At 37.9% G+C, this 21692-nt stretch overlaps 1 protein-coding gene across 1 annotated transcript in view; it reads right to left on the minus strand.

Moving 5' to 3' along the window:
- LOC115506399 overlaps positions 1 to 21692 on the minus strand; it is a 124031-nt gene that overhangs the window by 32874 nt on the left and 69465 nt on the right. Inside the window, exon 10 of the mRNA XM_032591939.1 lies at positions 1150 to 1253. Coding sequence (XP_032447830.1) covers positions 1150 to 1253 — 104 coding nt within the window. The remainder of the gene's footprint in view (positions 1 to 1149; positions 1254 to 21692) is intronic.

Raw genomic sequence — 21692 nt, forward strand, 5'->3', positions numbered from 1 at the left:
CATGTGATGTTTGATGAGTACATCAGCAGTTACTGGTGTGGACTGAAGCCAAAAGGGCTGTTACTGGATATTCCCAGACCCCCATACCAGGAAAAGTCTTGTGTGTAACAAGATGAGTCTCGTCGTAACTAAGATGGAAACTCTCACCAACCTAATGGGTTAGGGGCTTGGAAGTAAATTTAATTTGAGTTTAGAAAAATAAATTTCTCAAACTCTTGATCTAATTAAGTAGATTTCATACTTACTACATTCTTATTTATAAGCACTTACTATGACCAGGATCTGTGCTGAGCAGAACGTGCTACAAAGTACAGCACAGGATGACGTGCTAAGTCCAGAGCAGAGGAGAAAAGACTTTGTAAAGAAAATTTGACGGATTATCATTTAGCCTGAATTTCAAGCCTACAAATTATATACGTTTTTTTCAATAATTACTATTTTCCCTTAAGTTAAATAACACGCTACGAGTCAAAAATCATGTAATATTATATAGCATTACATGAAAAGCTGTAGCATGAGTGCTAGAATCAGAATGCCAGTGTTCAATTCCTGCTTCCACATTTACTGCCTATGTGACCTTGAGCCACTCACTTCATCCTCCTACACATCAGATTCCTCTTCTGTTAAACAGGGATAATAACGGATTCTCTCACAGGGCAGATATAAAGATTAAGCGTTATAACACATATTAAACATTTTACAACAGTGCATGACAGCTATCCCATGCGGTCTCATTTTTCAAAATAAATAACATGCATATATTTTTTAAAACAGCTTTATATATTAAAAGCTACTTTTCAAACCTAAACTAAGCAATACCAAGCATCCTTAGGTGACGTTATTAGTATTTCTTCCCCAATAATATGCTCCTTGAAGGGACCTTTGAGAAATCAGATCGTCCCCTTTTGGAGGCTTATTAATACTTTGAATGTTATCAGAAAAGTGGTCTAGTTTTCTTGTCTAAATTTTAATTGCTGAAATTAGGACCATTTATGCAACAGAATATCAAAAGTTAGTTAGACAAAACAGAATAATGAAAAGGGTGAAAGGGAAAGCCAAAGGAAATACAATTTGATGATCTTATAAAAATAAATTATATATGGATACAACACTGTTGATAAACAGCAAATAAACAAAATCACTACACACCATTCCAGTGACAGTGCTGTTGTCAACAGCAAGAGAAAGATGCCTGATTACATGACTCTGGAAAATGCACATATTTCCTTTGTTGAAAATAACATCAAAGAGACCTGGAAAACATTTTAGGTATTAGCAAGTAGTAATTCATGCTTTTAAAGTATTTTTTCTTATTCAATTATACACTGAAACCTCCTGATAAGACATTTTATGATACCTCTCAGTTAAATATTTTTAATTAGTCAAAAGACAGAATGCCACTAACCTTTGATTGTCTACAAGTTGCTTGGCAATTTGGTGGAATTTCCATGGACAATCCCTAATGCCTTTCCATGTTAATCAGTAAGCCCTGATACAACCCCAAAGAATAACACCTGACAGAACTGATTCCAGGAAGATAAATTATCCTGGTGCAAAAAAAAAAAAAAATCCATTCCATAAATCTCAGGGACTTGAGGTAAAATAAAATAACACATTATAATATAATAATGCATTACAAATACACATGACTTGAGCATTAGTGACTGCTTTGTAGGATTACGATGATTAAGATAATGGCATCATATATCTGGTTGTTTTCAGTTTTCAATACACTGTTTTTTTAAGTAGGCTTCACACCCAGTACAGAGCCCAATGTGGGGCTTGATCTCATGACCCCAAGATCAAGACCTGAGCTGAGATCAAGAGTCGGATGCTCAACTGACTGAGCCACCCAGGCACCCCAGGTTCTCAATATACTTTTATATACCTTTTTATCTTAAAATGTATGTTTCTTCAAGGCATGAATTTTTGTCTACTCTGTATACATCCATATAACTGCACTTAGAACAGTGTGTAGAACATAGTAATTTCTCAAGAAATATTCTTTAGTCAATTAAATCATATATAGATATACACACACATATGCATATATATGTATGTGTGTGTGTGTGTGTATAAGTATATATTAACAGATCCAGAGAGAAACTGACAGACTACAATAATGTAAGGAACTTTAACACCTGACTTATAACAATGAATATATCTAAACAAAGAAATCAATAAGGAAACATTGACTTTAAACAATATGTTAAACTAGATGGACTTAAAAGACATACACAGAACATTCTATTCAAGATCAGCAGAATACATATTCTTCTCAAGTGTACATGAAACATCCTCTAGGGCAGATCATATGTTAGGCCAAAAACAAGTCTCAGTAAATTCAAGAATATCAAAATCATATCAAGAATCTTCTCTGACTACAATGATACAAAACTAAGAAACCAAGTACAAGAAGAAAACAGAAATCCACAAAAATGTGATGATTAAAGAACATGTGGGTCACCTGGGTGGCTCAGTCAGTTAAGTGACTGACTCTTGATTTCAGCTCAGGTCATTCATGATCTCATGGTTCTCATGATCTCACGATCTCATATCTCATGAGATCTCATGATCTCACTGTATGCTAACTAACTGGAATTTACATAATTTTTTTTTTAAAAAAGAGGGAAGATCATAGCAGTGCAGGCCTAAATCAAAAAACAAGAAATATCTCCAACAATCTAACTTCATGTTAGAATCTAGATGTAAGACTCTAGTTCTGGTTCTGGCAATAAAGAGTTCAATAATTCATTCAACCACTATTTACTGACCACTTACTACGTGCATGCAATATTTTAAGCTGTAACCTAGATAAAAATTCTCAATGTTCTTATCTGTCCAACATTCTTATCTCTACAAACAAGAGGTGGGGCTCCTGAGTGGCTCAGTTAAGGAGAGAACTTTTGATTTCAGCCCAGGTCATGATCTCCACTTCATGAGATTGAGCCCCCTAGGGGGCTCCACACTGACAGTGCACAGACCTTGTTTCTGATTCTCTCTCTCCCTCTCCGCCTGCCCTTCCTCCACTTGCATTTGCTCTCCCTCAAGTAAATAAACTTTAAAAAATAAAAACAAGGGGGCGCCTGGGTGGCTCAGTCGGTTGAGCGTCCGACTTCAGCTCAGGTCACGATCTCGCGGTCCGTGAGTTCGAGCCCCGCGTCGGGCTCTGGGCTGATGGCTCAGAGCCTGGAGCCTGTTTCCGATTCTGTGTCTCCCTCTCTCTCTGCCCCTCCCCCGTTCATGCTCTGTCTCTCTCTGTCTCAAAAATAAATAAACATTAAAAAAAAATTTTTTTTAATAAATAAATAAATAAATAAATAAATAAAAACAAGAAGTAAGTCTATATAATCTTAAGTTCCTGGCTAATTCTAACATCCACTGGATCTAGTCACACTAATGTCACCAAAACAAACTCTAATTGCCAAAATCCAACAGAAGCGCTTCAGTCCTTATTTGGCTTTGCCTCTCTACTCCATCTGACCTGCAGGCACCTTTTGAAACTTCACAATCGCCCTCCTCACTAACTTCCTTCTCAATTGCCCTTTTCATGCACAGGGTTCTGTCCTCAGCTGATTAACCTTCTCACTTTTCACTGGCTCCCTGGGAAGTTTCTTTTGATAATCCATAAAGTGATAAATGCCAAGTAAAATCTAAACCACCCCCTCAACATCAGCTCATATATATTACTTCCTGTTAAACATAAACAACTGGGTATGTCACAGACACTTCAAACTCCATACATACAAACGAGAGCTCACAATTTCCCCTACATTCCTAGCTTCCAAATGTACTCCTCCTAAATCTTCTGTATCTCCGCTTTAGTTGGCGATCCCATCAACAATTTAATCACCCAACTCAGAAACCTGAGAGTAACCTTTGCCCTTAATACTCCTTTACCAATAAATGATGAAAGCCTGCCAATCTTATCTCCTAGAAATTCCTCAAAGCATCCCCTCTACTCTACCAATATTCCCACTGAAGTATTTTAGGTCCTCATCATCTTCTGCTTGACATGTTACAAGAGGCTTCTAACTGGTCACTCCTTCTCTAATCTCCCTGCACATCCTGAAATCTTACTTCCACTTAGCTATCAAAGTATTTCTATTCTACTTCAAATCCATTAACAGCTATGTCCCACCCATAGGAGGGAATAAAAGAAGTTGCCTTCAGACATACACTGGCCCTTCTCTCTCAGATATTTGTATAGGGGCCACAGACTAGTCATGGAAGGGGATGGTTTGACTTACACATTGCAGTAGACACCTTTTGATGACCAGCAGACTACTTTTAACACAATATTCTTGTGGTATTGGGATAAAGGGTTTAAAACATGCTTTACGGTCTCTAGAGTAAAACATCAGATTTAGCACTCTCTATTGCAACACTCAAAAAGATACAGGAGTGCTGATTCATAGGGGCACGAACCCCAAAGTTTATAGCAGCACTTTCAACAATAGCCAAATTAAGGAAAGAGCCCGAATGTCCATTGACTGATGAATGATAAAGAAGATTTGGTTTGTATATTTGAAGGAATACTACTTGGCTATGAGAAAGAATGATCCCGCCATTTGCAACAACGTGGACGGAACTGGAGGGTATTATGCTAAGTGAAATAAGTCAGTCAGAGAAAGACAGATACCATATGTTTCCACTCTTATGTGGATCCTGAGAAACTTAACAGAAGACCATGGGGGAAGGGAAGGGAAGAAAATAGTTGCAAACAGAGACGGAGGCAAGCCATAAGATACTCTTAAATACAGAGAACAAACAGAGGGTTGATGGGGGAGAAGGGAAAATGGGTGATGGGCACTGAGGAGGGCACTTGCTGGGATGAGCACTGGGTGTTGCATTAAGCAATGAATCATGGGAATCTACCCCCAAAACCAAGAACACACTGTATACACTCTATGTTAGCTGACTTGACAATAAATTATATTTAAAAAAATTCATCTTGGATCTACAATTGGATTCTGAGTTAAGAAATTCAGCAATTTACAAAACAAAATAGCCCTGATTTGCTGAAGACTGGTATAAGTGTTAGTCTCACCTCTATGTATCAACTCAGAGAGAGTTACACGAGGTCAGAGAGCAAAGTGGGCAGCCATATCCAAACCATGAACACGCACTTCTGACATCCAGAGTTCTCTTCTTCCTCTACATCGCCTTTCCCTAATCTTTCTGAATTCAGAGACTTAGGTTCACTTTAAAGGAGACTGAATAAGACAACATCCATCCTAGAGCACATTCTTTTTCAATTTAAAGCCAAGGAAGTCCTTCCAAGTCCTCTCCCTAAAATAGAAGAGCAAAACCAATGGCTTTTTGATCTCAGAGAAATGCACTTAGGATATGGTAAGAGCTGGAGCAGAAGACAAAGTGGCCAACGTGTATCCACTGCTATACTCTTCAAATTGTAAGTATTTTTTAATTTGCTTTATTAGTACCTAGTAGCAGACAACCAGACAAACAAAAAAATTACAGCTAATCACCACCTAGTGAATCACCACATTCACTAGAAATAGGGCTTAAAAATGAGTAGATCAACTGCTAACAATAATCTAAGAGAAGAATTCTAGTAGTACCTACACAGAATCCTACCTACACAGACAGAATACGAAAGATAATACAAAGAAGGAGTAAGTTCTAGAAAAGGCTGTATTTTTTGTTATTCCCAAAAAAAGTAGAGAATAAACGGCACAAGAACTTTCGTTTAAGGGGAAGAGGAAAATTAGCCTCCTTGGTATACCATGTAAACTATTTGATAAAGAAACAACGAAAAACTACAGAAAATCTTCTCTTCAAAGTCCTGAGAAGATTCAATCTATCTCTCCTATGAAACAATACTCCTTAAATTCCTACATCCCAATTAATTGTAACTGAAACTGGAAATTATCAAGCATGCATTACAGGTATAGTTACCATACAATTGTCCAACCAGGATACTTTTGAGAGTAAAATGGGATGCCAATCAGACGGAATACAGATTCAAACAAGAACATGCAAACGAGAGTGTGTGGTCCTTTTAACTTATGCAATGCTTTACACAAGAAAAAGACCTTAGCCTTACATTTTAAAATTGGATAATAAGTGTGTGTTTGTAAGTTTCAAGCGTATATTAAAGTTAAAGCATCCATTTTTTATTATTAATTCTGCCTTAATGACAAAGTGTAATGAGTCTAAGACCCTCATGCACCACTGATGAGAGTATATACAACTGATATAACTGATATATTTAAAGGGCTGATATAACTCTTCCGAAAAGAGATGGGGCAATCTATAAAAAGAGGCTTAAAAATCTTGGGTGAAAGGAGAAACCAAAGGACAATCAAAATAAATCCTGAAACAAATGAACATGGAAACACAGCACACCAAAACTTATGGGACGCAGCAAAAGCTGTTCTAAGAGGGTTAGGTGTAGCAATATGTGCCCACATTTTAGAAAAGAAAGATCTTAGGGCACCTTGATGGCTCAGTTGATTAAGCGACCAACTTTTGATTTTAGCTCTGGTCATGATCTCCAGGTTCATGAGATAAAGCCTCGAGTCAGACTCTGCAACTGACATCATGGAACCTGCCAACATGGAAGCCTAGAGCCAGAAGAAGGTAGATCAAATTAAAGACTGGAGAAGAAATAAATGGTATAGAAACAAACAAACAAACAACAGTATAACACATCGATGAACCTAACGGTTATTTCTTCAAAATAATTATAAAATTAATAAACTCCTACCCAGACTTATCAAAAAGAAAAGAGAAGGAACCCAAATAGATAAAATCATGAATGAAAGGGGAAAGACCACAGCCAATACCACAGAAATACAAACAATTATAAGAAAATATTATGAAAAATTATATGCCAACAAACTGGGCAACCGGGAAGAAATGGATGAACTCCTAGAAACATACAAACTACCAAAAGTGAAAACAGAAAGAAATAGAAACTTTGAATAGACCCACAATCAGAAAAGAAATTGAAACAGTAACCAAAAATCTCCCAAGAAACAAAATTTGAGGGCCAGAGGCTTCTCAGGGGAATTCTACCAGACATTTAAAGAAGTGTTAATACCTATTCTTCTTAATCTGTTCTAAAAAACAGAAACATAAGGAAAACCTTCAAACTCATTTTATGAAGCCAGCATTACCATGTCTCCAAAACCAAAGACCCCACTAAAAAGAAGAATGACAGGGCAATATCCCTGAGAAACATGGAGGCAAAAATTCTCAAAAAGATACTATCAAATCAAATTTGACAGTACATTAAAAGAATTGTTCACCACAATCAAGTGGGATTTATTTCTGGGCTGCCAGGCTAGTTCAGTATTTACAAATCAATCAGTGTGATACACCACATTAATAAAAGAAAGGATAAGAACCATATGATCCTCTCAATAGAGCAGAAAAAGCATTTGACAAAATACAGCATCCATTCTTGATAAAAACCCTCCACAAAGTAGGGACAGGGAGAACATACCACAACATCACAAAGGCCATATACGAAAAACAGACAATATCATCCTCAAAGGGGAAAAACTGAGAGCCTTTCCCCTACAGTCAGGAACAAAACAACAATGTCCATTCTCACCATTACTATTTAACATAGTACTGGAAGTCTTAGCTTCAGCAATTAGACAACAAAAAGAAATAAGACGCATCCAAATTGGCAAGGAAGAAGTTAAACTTTCACTATTTGCAGACAACATGATACTCTATGTAGGAAACCCAAAAGACCCAAGTAATTGATAGAACTAATTCAGCAAAGTTGCAGGATATAAAATCAATGTGCAAAAATCTGTTGCATTTCTATACACCAATAACAAAGCATCAGAAAAAGAAATCAAGCAATCAATCCCATGTGCAACTGCACCAAAACAATTAGATACCCAGGAATGAACCTAACCAGAGAGATAAAGGATCAGTACTCTGAAAACTACGGAAGACTTATGAAAGAAATTGAAAAGAACACAATGAAATGGAAAAGCACTCATGCTCATGGATTAAAAGAACAAACATTGTTAAAATGTCTATACTACTCAAAGCAATCTACACATTTAATGCAATCCTTATCAAAATAACACCACCATTTTTCACAGAGCTAGAATGAACAATCCTACAATTTGTATGGAACCACAAAAGGTTCCACAAAAGGCTACTTGGGAGTAGCCAAAGCAATCCTGAAAAAGAAAACCACAACTGGAGACATCACAATTCCAGACTTCAAGCTATATTATAAAGCTGTAGTCATCAAGACACCATGGTACTGGCACAAAAACAGACACACAGATCAATGGAACAGAAGAGAAAACACAGAAATGGACCCACAACTATATGGTCAACTAACCTTTGACAAAGCAGGGAAGAATATCCAATGAAAAACGACAGTCTGTTCAACAAATGGTATTAGGAAAACCGGACAGCAATATGCAAAAGAACAAAACTGGACCACTTTCTTACACCATACACAAAAATAAATTCAAAATGGATGAGAAACCCAATGTGAGACAGGAAACCATCAAATCCTAGAGAAGAACACAGGCAGCAACCTCTTTGACCTCGGCTAGAGCCACTTCTTACCAGACACGTCACCAGAGGCAAGGGAAACAAAAGCAAAAATGAACTAATGGGACTTCATCAAGATAAAAAGCTTCTGCACTGTGGAGGAAACAACAAAACAAAAAGTCAGCCTACAGAATGGGAGAAGATATTTTCAAATAACATATCTGATAAAGGTTTAATATCCAAAATCTATAAAGAACTTATCAAACCCAACACCTGAAAAACAAATTATCCAGTGAAGAAATAGGCAGAAGACATGAATAGACACTTTTCCAAAGAAGACACGCAGGTGGCTAATAGACACATGAAATGACATTCAACATCACTCGTCATCAGGGAAATACAAATCAAAAGCATAATGAGAGGGGCAGCTGGGGGGCTCAGTAGGTTAAGCATCTGACTCTTATTTCATCTCAGGTCATGATCTCACAGCAATGAGACTGAGCCCAGCATCAGGCTTTGTGATGTGCATGGAGCCTGCTTGGGATTGTCTCTTTTCTCTTCTCTTCTCTTCCCTTCTCTTCTCTTCTCTTCTCTTCTCTTCTCTTCTCTTCTCCTCTCTTCTCTCTCTCTCTCTCTCTCTGTCCTTCCCCTGCTTGCTTTCTCTCTCTCTCAAAATAAATAAATAATCATTAAAAAAAAAAAAAACACCATGAGATACTGCTTCACACCTGTTAGAATGGCTAAAATTAACAACACAGGAAGCAAGATGTGTTGGCAAGGTTGTAGAGAAAGGGGAATCCTCTTGCACTGTTGGTGGGAACGCTGACTGGTGTAGCCACTCTGGAGAACAGTATGGAGGCTCCTCAAAAAGTTAAAAAGAGAACTACCCTATGATCCAGGAATTAACTGCACTACTAGGTATGTACCCAAAGTTACAAAACTACAGTTTCAAAGGGGTATATGCACCCCCAATGTTTACAGCAGCATCAACAACAGCCAAACTATGGAGAGAGACCAAATGTCCACCAACTGATGAATGGATAAAGAACATGAGGTATATGTATAGAATGGAATATTACTCAACCATCAAAAATAATTGCAACAACTAGATGTATTAGGCCAAGTGAAATAAGTCAGTCAGAGAAAGCCAAATACCATATGATTTCACTCATATGGAATTTAAGAAAGCAAGCAGATGAACATATGGGGGTAGGGGTAAAGAAAGAGGGAAACAAACCATGAGAGACTCTGAAAGACAGAATGAACTGAGGGGTGATGGAGGGAGGTGGGTGGGAGATGGGCTAGATGGGTGATGGGTATTAAGGAGGGCACTTGTTATGATGACCACTGGGTGTTGTATGTAAGTAAATAATCACTGAATTCTACTCCTGGAACCAATATTGCACTGTATGTTAACTAACTAGAATTTAAATAACAATTTGAAAAAGAAAGAATAAATGAAATAGGAAACAAAAACAATAGGAAAGATTAACTAAGATCTTGAAATAAGGAGTTGGGTTTTTTGAAAAGATAAACAAATTGTCAAATCTTTGGCTGGATTAACCAAGAAAAAAAAAAAGGAGACTCAAATAGGTAAAATTATAAATGAAAAAGAAGACATTACAACTGAAACCACTGAAATACAAAGTGTCATAAAACAATTTTATACCCACAAATTGGAAAACTTAGAAAAAATGGATAAGGTCTTAAAAACATACACTCTAAGAATGAGTCATGAAAAAAAAAAAGAAAGAAAATTTGAAGACACCAATAACAATTAAGGAGTTGAATCAGTAATCAAGAATCTCCCAACAAAGAAATGCCCAGGATCTAATGGTTTCACAGGTAAAATTACCAAATATTTAAAGAACAATTAACACCAATATTTCTCAAACATTTTCAAAAAAAAAAATTGAAGAGGAGGGAACACTCCCAAACTCATTTTACTAGGCCAGCATTACCCTGTTACCAAGGCCAGATAAGGACACAACAACAACAACAACAACAACAACCACAACAACAACATAAAAGAAAACTACAGGCCAATATTATAGATAAATACAAATGCAAAAATTCTCAACAAAACAGTAGGAAACTCAATCTGAAGTCACATTAAGAACATTATACACCATGATCAAGTGGGATTTATCCCTGGGATGCAAACTGTTTCAAAATACTCAAATCAAGAGAGTGACACACTACATTAATTGAATGAAAGACAAAAATCATACAATCATCTATAGATACAGAAAAAACATTTGAGAAAATTCAGTATCATTTCATGAAAAAAAATCTCTCAAAAAGTGGGGATGGGAGAACCTTACCTCTACATAATAAAGACCATGTATGACAAGCCCACAGCTAACATCATAGTCAGTGGTGAAAAACTAAAACAAGTCTAAGATCAGAAGAAGGCAAGGGTGCCCACTGTCACCAGTACGTATCAGCAGAGTACTGGAAGCCTAGCCTGAGCAAACAGGCAACAAAAAGAAATAAAAAGAATCCAAATTCAGAAGGAAGAAGTAAAACTGTTTCTACTTGCAGGTGATATGAGAGTCTCCACCAAACATTGTTAGAACTAATAAAACAAATTCAGTAAAGTTGCAGGATACAAAATCAATGCACAAAAATCAGCTGAGTTTCTATACACTCACAGCAAACTGTCTGAAAAACAAATGAAGAAAAAATTTAAAATAGCATCAAAAACAAGAAAATTCTTAGGAATAAATTTAACCTAGAAAGTGAAAGATTTATACACCAAAACTGTAAGTGATTAAAAAAATTAAAAAGACATGAATATAAATATATCCCATATTCATGAATCATAAACTGTTAAAATGTCCGTACTACCTGAAGCCATTTCTTGTTTCAACACAATCCCTATTAAAATTCCAATGGTATTTTCATAGAAATAGAAAAAAGAATCTTAAAATTTATAAGGAACTGCAAAGACTGTAAATAGCCAAAATAATCTTGAGAAAGAACAAAGTAATCTTGAGAAAAAAAAAATCATACATCCTAATATTAAACTACATTAGGGCTACAGTAATCAAAGCAGTTTGGTACTGGCATTAAAACAGACACCTAAACCCATGGAACAGAATAGAGAACCAAGAAATGAGCCCACACATACACCGTCAACTAATACTTGACAAGAGAGTCAAGGAAACTCAATGCAGAAAGGATAGTCTCTTCAATAAGTGGTTCTGGAAAACTGGATGTCCACATACTGTTGAAGAACAGTATAAATAGCTCCTTAATGTTGGTCTTGGCAATGATTTTTTGGATATGGCATCAAAAGTACAAGCCACAAAATAAAAAGCAACAAGTGGTACTACATCAAACTAAAAGACTTCCACACAGCAAAGGAAACAATCAACAAAATAAAAAGGCAACCTACAGAACGGGAGAAAATATTTGCAAACCGTATCTCTGATGAGGGATTTATTTCCAAAATATATAAGGAACTCAACGCAATGGCAAAAAAAAAAAAACCCAAAAAACAAATAAAACCACACACACACACACACACACACACACACACACACACACACACGATTAACAACAAAAAACACTTCCATTTAAAAATGTCTTGGGGCACCTGGGTGGCTCAGTCGGTTAAGCATCCGACTTCGGCTCAGGTCATGTTCTCACGGTTCATGAGTTCGAGCCCCGCGTCAGGCTGTGTGCTGACAGCTCAGAGCCTGGAGCCTGTCTTCGGATTCTGTGTCTCCCTCTCTCTCTGTCCCTCCCCTGCTCATGCTCTGTCTCTCTCTGTCTCAAAAATAAATAAACGTTAAAAAAAATTTAAAAATGGATAGAACATTGGAACAGATACTTTTCCAAAGAAGACATACAAATGGCCGAAAGTACAAGAAAAGGTACTCAACACCATCTCAGAAATGTAAATCAGAACCACAATGAGATACCACTTTACATCAAATTAGGATGGCTATTATCAGAAGGACAAGAGATGACAAATGCCTGCAAGGACCTGGAGGAAAGGTAGCGCTGATGTACTGTTGGTGGGAAGGTGAATTGGTGCAGCTACTGTGGCAAACACTATGGAGTTTCCTCAGGACATTAAAAATAGAATTACTATATGATCCAGCAATATACTTTTTTACAATAAATAAGTATTTTGTTGGGGCAGAGGCTGAAAACTCGCAACTCCTACAGAACAGCTCCTACCTGTGGACATTTTTTTTTTTAATGATTTACGGTCAGGTTAGCTAACATACAATGTAGTCTTGGCTTCAGGAGTAGATTCCCATGATTCATCACTTACATGAGCACCCAGTGCTCATCTCAACAAGTGCCCTCCTCAATGCCCATCACCCATTTTTCCCACCCCCTCAAACCCCCACTCCCATCAACCCTCAGTTTGTTCTCTGTATTTAAGAGTCTCTTACGGTTTGCCTCTCTCTCTGTTTATAACTTGTTTTTCCTTCCCTTCCCCTGTGGTCTTATGTTTCTCAAATTCCACATACGCGTGAAAACGTATCTGTCTTTCTCTGACTTATTTCACTTAGCACAATACCCTCCAGTTCCATTCACATTGTTGCAAATGGCAACATTTCATTCTTCCTCATTGCCAAATAGTATTACATTGTATATACATACCACATCTTTATTCATTCATCAGTTGATGGAGATTTGAGCTCTTTCCATAATTTGGCTATTGTTGATAGAACAGCTAATACGTGCACCTACAAATCAGCACTCCTGTATCCTCTGGATAAACTCCTAGTAGTGCTATTGCTGGGTCATAGGGTAATTCTATTTTTAACTTTTTGAGAAACCTCCACACTGTTTTCCAGAGTGGATGCACCAGTTTGCATTCCCACCAACAGTGCAAGAGGGTTCCCCTTTCTCCACATCCTTGTCAACATCTGGTGTTTCCTGAATTGTTAATTTTAGCCATTCTGACAGATGTGAGGTATGTCATTGTGGTTTTGATTTGTATTTCCCTGATGATGAGCGATGTTGAGCATCTTTTCGTGTGTCTGTTGGCCATCTGGAGATCTTCTTTGGAAAAGTGTCTATTCATGTCTTCTGCCAATTTCTTCACTACATTATTTGTTTTTCGGTTGTTGAGTTTGGTTAAGTTCTTTATAGATTTTGGATACTAACCCATTATCTGATATGTCTTTTGCAAATATCTTCTCCCATTCTGTCAGTTGCCTTTTACTTTTGTTGATTGTTTCCTTTGCTGTGCAGAAGCTTTTTATCTTGATGACGTCCCAATAGTTCATTTTCCAGCAATATACTTTTGCGTATATATCCAAAGAATACGAAATCATTATCTTAAAGAGGTATCTGTACTCCTATGTTCATTCACAGTAGCCAGGAAATGGAAAAAAATCTAAGTGTCATTCAACAGATGAATGGATAAGAAAATATATACAGATGTAGATGAATATTTTTCAGCCACAAAAAAGAATGAAATCCTGACATTTGTAACAACATGGATGGACCTTGAGGGTATTATGCTAAGTAAAGGAAGTCATACAGAAAAAATCAGATACCATATGGTTTCACTTATATTGAGAACCAAATTTTTTTTTTTTTGTAAATCTGACACTGAACTGTGGAGAACAAACTGAGGGTTGCTGGAGGGGAGGTGGTTGGGGCATGGATTAAATGGGTGATGGGTATGAAGGAAGGCATTTGTGATGAGCACTGGGTATTGTATGAAAGTGACGAATCACTAAATTGTACACCTGAAACTGATATTACACTGTATGTTAGCTGGAATTTAAATAAAGACTTGAAACAAAAAAAAAAAAAAAAAAAAAAAAAAAAAGCTGAACTGAGAGAAACGGAGAGCAGACTGGAGGCTGCTAGGCCGAGAGGTGGGGGAAATGAGGAGATGCTGGCCAGTGTACAAATTTCAAGTTATAAGATGAATGAGTTCTGAGGGTGTAATATACAGCATAGTGACTATTACCAACAATACTGTGTCAAATACCTGAAAGTTGTTCAGAGATTGGATCTTGACTGTTCTCACAACAACAAAAACAATTGTAATTATAGGCCATTAACACAAATGTGTAAACTAACCCTACTGTGGTAATAATCATTTTGCAATATATACATTTATAAAATCATCATGTTGTGTATCTAAACTTACACACTGTTTTACGTAAATTATGTCTCAATAACTCTGAAGAGTAAAAAGAATTAGTAAAATCAAAAGTTGAAAAGACTCCTCACTCCTCCCATAGTAGATACACCAATCTCATTGGAATGTAAACTCTAAGCAGGCACGGGTTTTGTTTGTTTGATTCCTGTAATGTTTCCAACATCCAGACCAGTACTTCAGTGTGTGTCTATGTATGTATGTATGTGTTTACATTTAATAAGTCTCTCCTGTGAACAGAATTTATAATTTCTGAAAAAGAAAAAAAAACTAGAAATCTCACTTAAATTACAGTTAGAGTTATCTGCCATGAGTAAGCAAAGTTTAGTGTAAGAATAGAAATACTTAGTTTTAAGAAAATATATTTATTCAAGTAACCTTTATTAACTCTACATCTAATATGAAAAGCTGTATCATGAATCCAGAAGACGCCAGAGAAATGTAGTAATATTTAATTTTTAAATCATTTTTAATAGGGTTCTTAGTAAAATTAGAAATATGTGACTTTTTCTATCACTCTAAAGGACAAGTATTTAAAAATCAATAACCACATTACATATAAGGGGGAATCTACTTTCCCCATGCTAACTCTCACACTCCCCTACACTCCATACCATGGAATAGAGCGCCTCTGGAGCTTTGAAAGAAGCTAGTATTACAGTCTAGGCCCTTTCTGTTCCCAAAGGAGCCACCCTCAGGGAAGGTCCTTTCTGCTGTGCTCTTTGTCACTTGTAAGAGTTAATATCCTCACTTGACTCCATCAGCAGTAAGTAATGCTGAGATCTCAATTTCCATGTGTCTGCGTTCTGCGTCTTATTCTGTAATTGATTCTGTACACAGGAAGGGAAAAAGGTGGTATTACTTATCAACTCCTCTTCAAATACCCAATTCTTAATAAACAGTAAAGACATTCCATTAATATTAGTTACAAAATGAGAACGTCAGTATTACCAACCTTATTTTGCCTTCTTAAGGATGTTCTTGCCAGCTGAAAAGTGCTTGAAATCAAAACAGATCTAACTATTGGGAAGTAGATTAAGTTTATTATATTTGTAATACCTGAAAAAACTCTTTAAAGTAGTAAAATTCAAAAGAAATACCTGACAAATAGGCACCTATTAAATACTGAATAAAACATAAAAGCTGCAGATTTCTTTATTTTTATGTATATGTTATTTATAATAGAAAGGGGGTTATTTATAATAGAAACCAAAACCTTCATAATAACACTAACAAGGCAACGCAGGCAACTACGTGAAGAGAGAAAATAGTTTAAAAATATATATGAAGTTCTGAAAAACTAAGTGTAGGACAAATTCCTAAAGGAAAAGTCTGAACACTGAAGATAAGAATTTCTTCAAGTTAATATATAGATTTAATGTGATTTTAACAAATCTTCCTTCAGGATTTCTTTTGGGATGATGAAAAAATTTAATGTTAATTTGAAGGAAAAACCACATAGATCAACTCCGATAAATGTTTTATGCTGTAGTTGGAGTATTTTTTAAGAGCACGTGCAAATCAGGGAGGGGCAGAGAGGTTCCAACGCAGGCTGCATGGTAACAGCAGAGAGCCCCATACAGGGCTCAAACTCAGGAACCCTGAGATCACAACCCACCCCTGTAGTTTGAGTATTAAAATGTCAAGTCATGGGGCACCTGGGTGGCTCAGTTGGTTAAGCATCCGACTTAGGCTCAGGTCATGGTCTCACAATTTGTGGGTTCGAGCCCACATGGGACTCCCTCCTGATAGCTCAGAGCCTGGAGCCTGCTTTTAATTCTGTGTGTGTGTGTGTCTCTCTCTGCCCCTCCCTCCACTCACGCTGTGTGTCTGTCAGAAATAAACATTAAACATACATACATAAATACAACTCAAGTCTTTGAAATTTCAAAGTACCTCTCGCTTTCAGCTCAGGTGTGGTTGCTAGAAGCTGCTCGGAAGGGAAAGGAGCATTACCTGGTTTCTCCCGGTTTCCCTCGTCACCTCCACTCACCAGGTGAAGTTAGTATGTGATTTATCGCTCATACGAATCACTGTGGATGCAGAATTGCAGGCCCAGCTGGTTGGTCGTTGCCATTCCTCCACCAAACAATGCAGGAATCAAAATAATGACTCTAGTGTCTGTCGCGCTAGATTAGCATTCTCGCACTACCATCAACAGCTTCCTGATATTGAAGAATCCTGTCAAGGCGAGGCCTTGTTGCACCGGGCAGCCATCCGGGGCAGCTGGGTGGCGCCTGCTTACGCGTTCTACCTGTGCCTCGTCTAAGATCCCTGGAACCCCAGGAATCCACTCCTCAGGTTCGAGAGAGGTTAGGGACTGAAGTCGCCTCTGACCTTCCTATGGTCCAGGGCTTCTAGTCCACTCTCTCGCCATCGGACAGACAGACAGCCTGCAGGAAGACACCTGTGTGTCGCATAGACAAGTAGTCCCCACGCAGCAGGAAGCTGTTAGCCAGCCAGCCACACGCCCATGAGTTCAGCCGTGAGGACACAGCAAGCCTCGCTGACTTCAAGTAGTTTACCGGACCCGGCACAGCAGGCAGCACAACGTGCAGGTCCATACCGATTCCCCTGACCCCCGAGCCCCATCAGGCCAATGCAGAGTAGGGCGACGTAGCTGCCACCGCACACTGTGACGCGGGATCACACCCGAGGAACGTCGAGCTGGGCAAAGCCCCACGCTTATTAGGAACTGCTGGCAAACCCGCCCAATCTTTGACCACAGAGAGGGATCATCTGAACGAGAAAACAAATGTTCTCTGAGGAAAGCCGGAAGACCTTACTATCCCCGAAGGTCTTCAGGAAAGGAGATGTTCTTTGTCTTGCAATATCTCTTTACACAGATATTCTTTTTTTTTTTTTTTTTTTTTTTTGGGGGGGGGGGGGGACAGAGAGAGACAGAGCATGAACGGGGGAGGGGCAGAGAGAGAGAGGGAGACGCAGAATCGGAAACAGGCTCCAGGCTCCGAGCCGTCAGCCCGGAGCCCGACGCGGGGCTCGAACTCACGCACCGCGAGATCGTGACCTGGCTGAAGTCGGACGCTGAACCGACTGCGCCACCCAGGCGCCCCTACACAGATATTCTTAAAGTGGCCACGGATAGCTTTGCGCAGGAGACCCAGATCACACAGAAATGTGAGAGACACAGGGAGAAACTGTCCCCTGACAACACGCTGTCTTCATGTACACACCTCCAAAACTTCCCGGAGAACGCTGGATCTTCCACTCCAGTAGGGAACAGCAAGAAGACGAAGTGCTAGGAGAAGGTGCTAGAGCCACTCCCTCCAACCCACTGCAGTCCTGAGGCCCTTTACAGAAAGCCAGTTCAAGTCGTGACATGAAGTGTGCATTCCTGGCTCAGTTTGCCACTCCGCTTCTTCCTGTTAAACCTGTTTGTTTCTAATGCGCTCCCATCAACCAGACTGGCAAGTGAAACAATGCCTTTGTGAGAACTGGAAAGAGCTGTCCTTTTACCAAAACACATTATTGCCTTTTTTGTTAGAAATTGTTAAGAAGCGTACAAATCCGTAACAACTACAAACGTAAAGTTTACCTCTGCCGTCGTGCAGCGCACAGGGGCTCATGATGTTAGTCAACCGCAGTAAAATAACATAACATAAAACGCACCATTTTAACCATTTTGAAGTGTACGATTCAGTGGTACATTCACAGTGTTGTGCAAATAATCACCCCAAAAGAAACCTCTGGCCATTAAGCTGTCAATCTCTCTTCCCCTCACTTCCAGCAGCCTTCGATCCACTTTCTGTCTCTATAAATTTGCCCATTCTGATATTTCATATAAATGAAATCATTCAATATTTGATCTTTTAGGTCTGGCTTTTCGCTTAGCATGTTTTCACAGTCCATTCATGTTGTAGCATAAATCAGTACTTCATTCCTTGTACAGCTGAATAATGTTCCATTGTATGGATATCACATTTGTTCACTCATCAGGTGATGGATATTTGGGTTGTTTCCGTCTTTTGGCTGTTGCAAATAGTGCTGTAAACATTCGTGTACACATTTTTATTTTCAGTTCTCTTAGAGTGGAAACGCTAGGTCACATCGTAATTCTATGTTTAACTTACTAATTGCCAAATCATTTTCCAAAGCAGTTGAATCATTCTGCATTCCCACTGGCAACGTATGAAGGTTCTGATTTCTCCATATCCTCACAAGCACTTATGTTCTGTTGTTTGTTTGGAATTTCCAGATGATAATTTTATAATAACAATTACAGTTTTTCATTTTTTATTCAAGTATAATTAATATACAGTGTTATATTAGTTTCAGGTGTATACTATTCAACAATCCCATACATTTCTCAGTGTTCAAGGTAAGTGTACTCTTGATCCCCTTTATCTATCACACCATCCCCCATCCACCTCCCCTCTGGCAATCACCAATTTGTTCTCTATATCTAAGATTGTGTGTGTGTGTGTGTGTGTGTGTGTGTGTGTGTGTGTGTGTGCATGTGTATTACCTCTTCTTTATGCATTCATCATAAATAATGCTGCAATAAATATAGGGGTGAATATACCTTTTCAAATTAGTGTTTTCATTTTCTCTGAGTAAACACCCAGTAGTAAAATTACTTGATTATATGGTAATTCTATTTTTAATTTTTTTAAGAAATCTTTATACTGTTTTCCACAGTGGCTGTCACAATTTGCATTCCCACCAACAGTGCACAAGGGTTCCTTTTTCTCCACATACTCACCAACAGTTGTTATTTCTCATGTTTTTTATTTTTGCCTGTTGACAGGTGTAAAGTGACACCTTATTGTGGTTTTAATTTGCATTTCCCTGGTGATTAGTGATGTTGAGCATCTTTTCATATGCATATGAAAAGCCATCTGTATATCTTTCATAGCCATCTGTATATCTTCTGTGGCAAAATATCTATTCAGGTCCTTTGCCCATTTTTAATCAAATTATTTGAGGTTTTGGTTTTGAAGTTGTGTAAGTTCTTTATATATTTTGGATATTAATCCCTTATCAGATATATCATTTGCAAGTATCTTTCCCCATTCAGTAGGCTGCCTTTTTGTTTTGTTGATGGTTTTTTTCTGTGCAAAAGCTTTTTATTTTGGTGTAGTCCCAGTAGTTTAATTTTGCTTTTGTTTCCCTTGCCAAAGGAGACATAACTAGAAAAATGTTTCTATGGCTGATGTCAAAGAAATTACTGCCTATATTTTCTTCTAGCAATTTTGTGGTTTCAAGTCTCATATTTAGGTCTTTCTTTTCTGTTATTTTTATTATAGCCATCCTAGTGGGTATGAAGTACTATCTCACTGTAGTTTTGATTTGCACTTTTCTAATACTAATGACAGTGGACATCTTTTTATGCATTTTTTGGCCATTTGTAGATCTTCTTTGATTAAATGTCTATTCAGTTTCTGTGCTCATTTTTAGTTTTTTTTTATCATGTTGTTGACTTTTAAGAACTTTTTATATATTCTGGGTACTAGAGCATGATCAGATACATGATTTGCAAATATCTTCCCCCATTTTGGGGGTCACCTTTCCATCTCTTAATAGTATCCTGTGATGCATAAGAGTTTTTAATTTGATGATGTCCAACTTACCTATTTTTTCTTTGTTGCTTGTGCTTCTGATGTCATATCCAAGAAACCACTGACTATTCCAACGATATGCAGACATACACATATATTTCCTTCAAAGAGTTTTATAGTCTTAGATCTTATGTCTTTGGTCCATTTGACTTAAATTTTGGATGTGGTGTGAGGTAAAGGTCCACCTCCATTCTTTTGTATTTGGATATCCAGTTGTCCCAGCACTATTGTTGAACAGGCTATTATTTCCCCAATTGAAGGTCTTGGCACCCTTGTCAAAAACCAATGACCATACATGTACAGGTTTATTTCTAGGCTCCCAATTCTACTTGCATTGTGTATAATTTAAGTTTTCTGTATATTATGATGGTTTGACATCTTAAAATTTGTTTCTGGCTGGGAGAGACTGCGTCACTCTGGGCTAAATTCTTAGAGATAGTAAAAGACCCAGACTACAGCAGACCTGTAATATTCAAACTAACCAATCCAGAGTCATACTTCCTCTTTCGGGCCCACGTATCCCAGGAGGCAATGTTCCTCTGTCTTAATCATCCCAGGGCCAAGTACCAGGCAACTAGAGACCACCTCTAGAGTCCAAAACTCAGTGACGCTATTCAAATTAGCCAATCCTAAACTGTTCACCCTGCCCTTCCTTGCCTTTCCCGTGGAAATCCGAATAAAGGTCATGGCCTAAGTGCTCCCTCTCTCCTATCTTCTGTCTTCTGAATTCCCTGGTGTTTTTCTGTGGTCCTGCATGATACATTATGCCTCCTGTCTTTAGGATCTGTGAGTATAATGAAACTTGTGTTTCTGAGCCTCTCCTGTGTCTTCTGCACCTGACTGGTCATCCCATAAACTATATAAAACACATTGTTCTATATGTCAATATTTATGCCGGTACCATACTATTTTGATTACTGTAGCTTTATAGTAATTTGTCAGATCAGGAAATGTGAGTCTTCCAATTTTGTTCTTTTTCAGTACTGTTTTGGCTATTCAGGGTTCCTGATAAATTTATATTAATTCCATATAAATTTTGGATTAGTTTTTCCATTTCTGTAGAAAAGGCATTTTGACAGGGATTGAATCGAATCTGTAGATAATTTGGGGAAGTACGGTCATCTTCACAATATTAAGTCTTCCAATCCATGAACATAGGATATTGTTCTACTTATTTAGGTCTTCCTTAATTTCTTTCAAAAATGTTTTATGGGTTTCAGTGTAGAAAAAAACTGAATATACAGGACTTCCTAATCCACCAGTAAAAAATGTAGAAATGAATCAGCAATGCAAGAAAGATGATGAGAATTCAGATTAGAGAGAGGAGAGATGCTGCCATAACTTAGTGTGAGGGGAAGGCGGAATCCATCATAGTGTCTAGGGTGAGAATATACTGACACATCTTTCTTACAGGTGGGTAACTCTGGGTCAGGGTCTCTCATGAGATTACACTCAAGTTGTTGATTGGGGCTGTT

This window comes from Lynx canadensis, chromosome F2 (assembly GCF_007474595.2).
Source record: "Lynx canadensis isolate LIC74 chromosome F2, mLynCan4.pri.v2, whole genome shotgun sequence".
NCBI lineage: Eukaryota > Metazoa > Chordata > Mammalia > Carnivora > Felidae > Lynx > Lynx canadensis.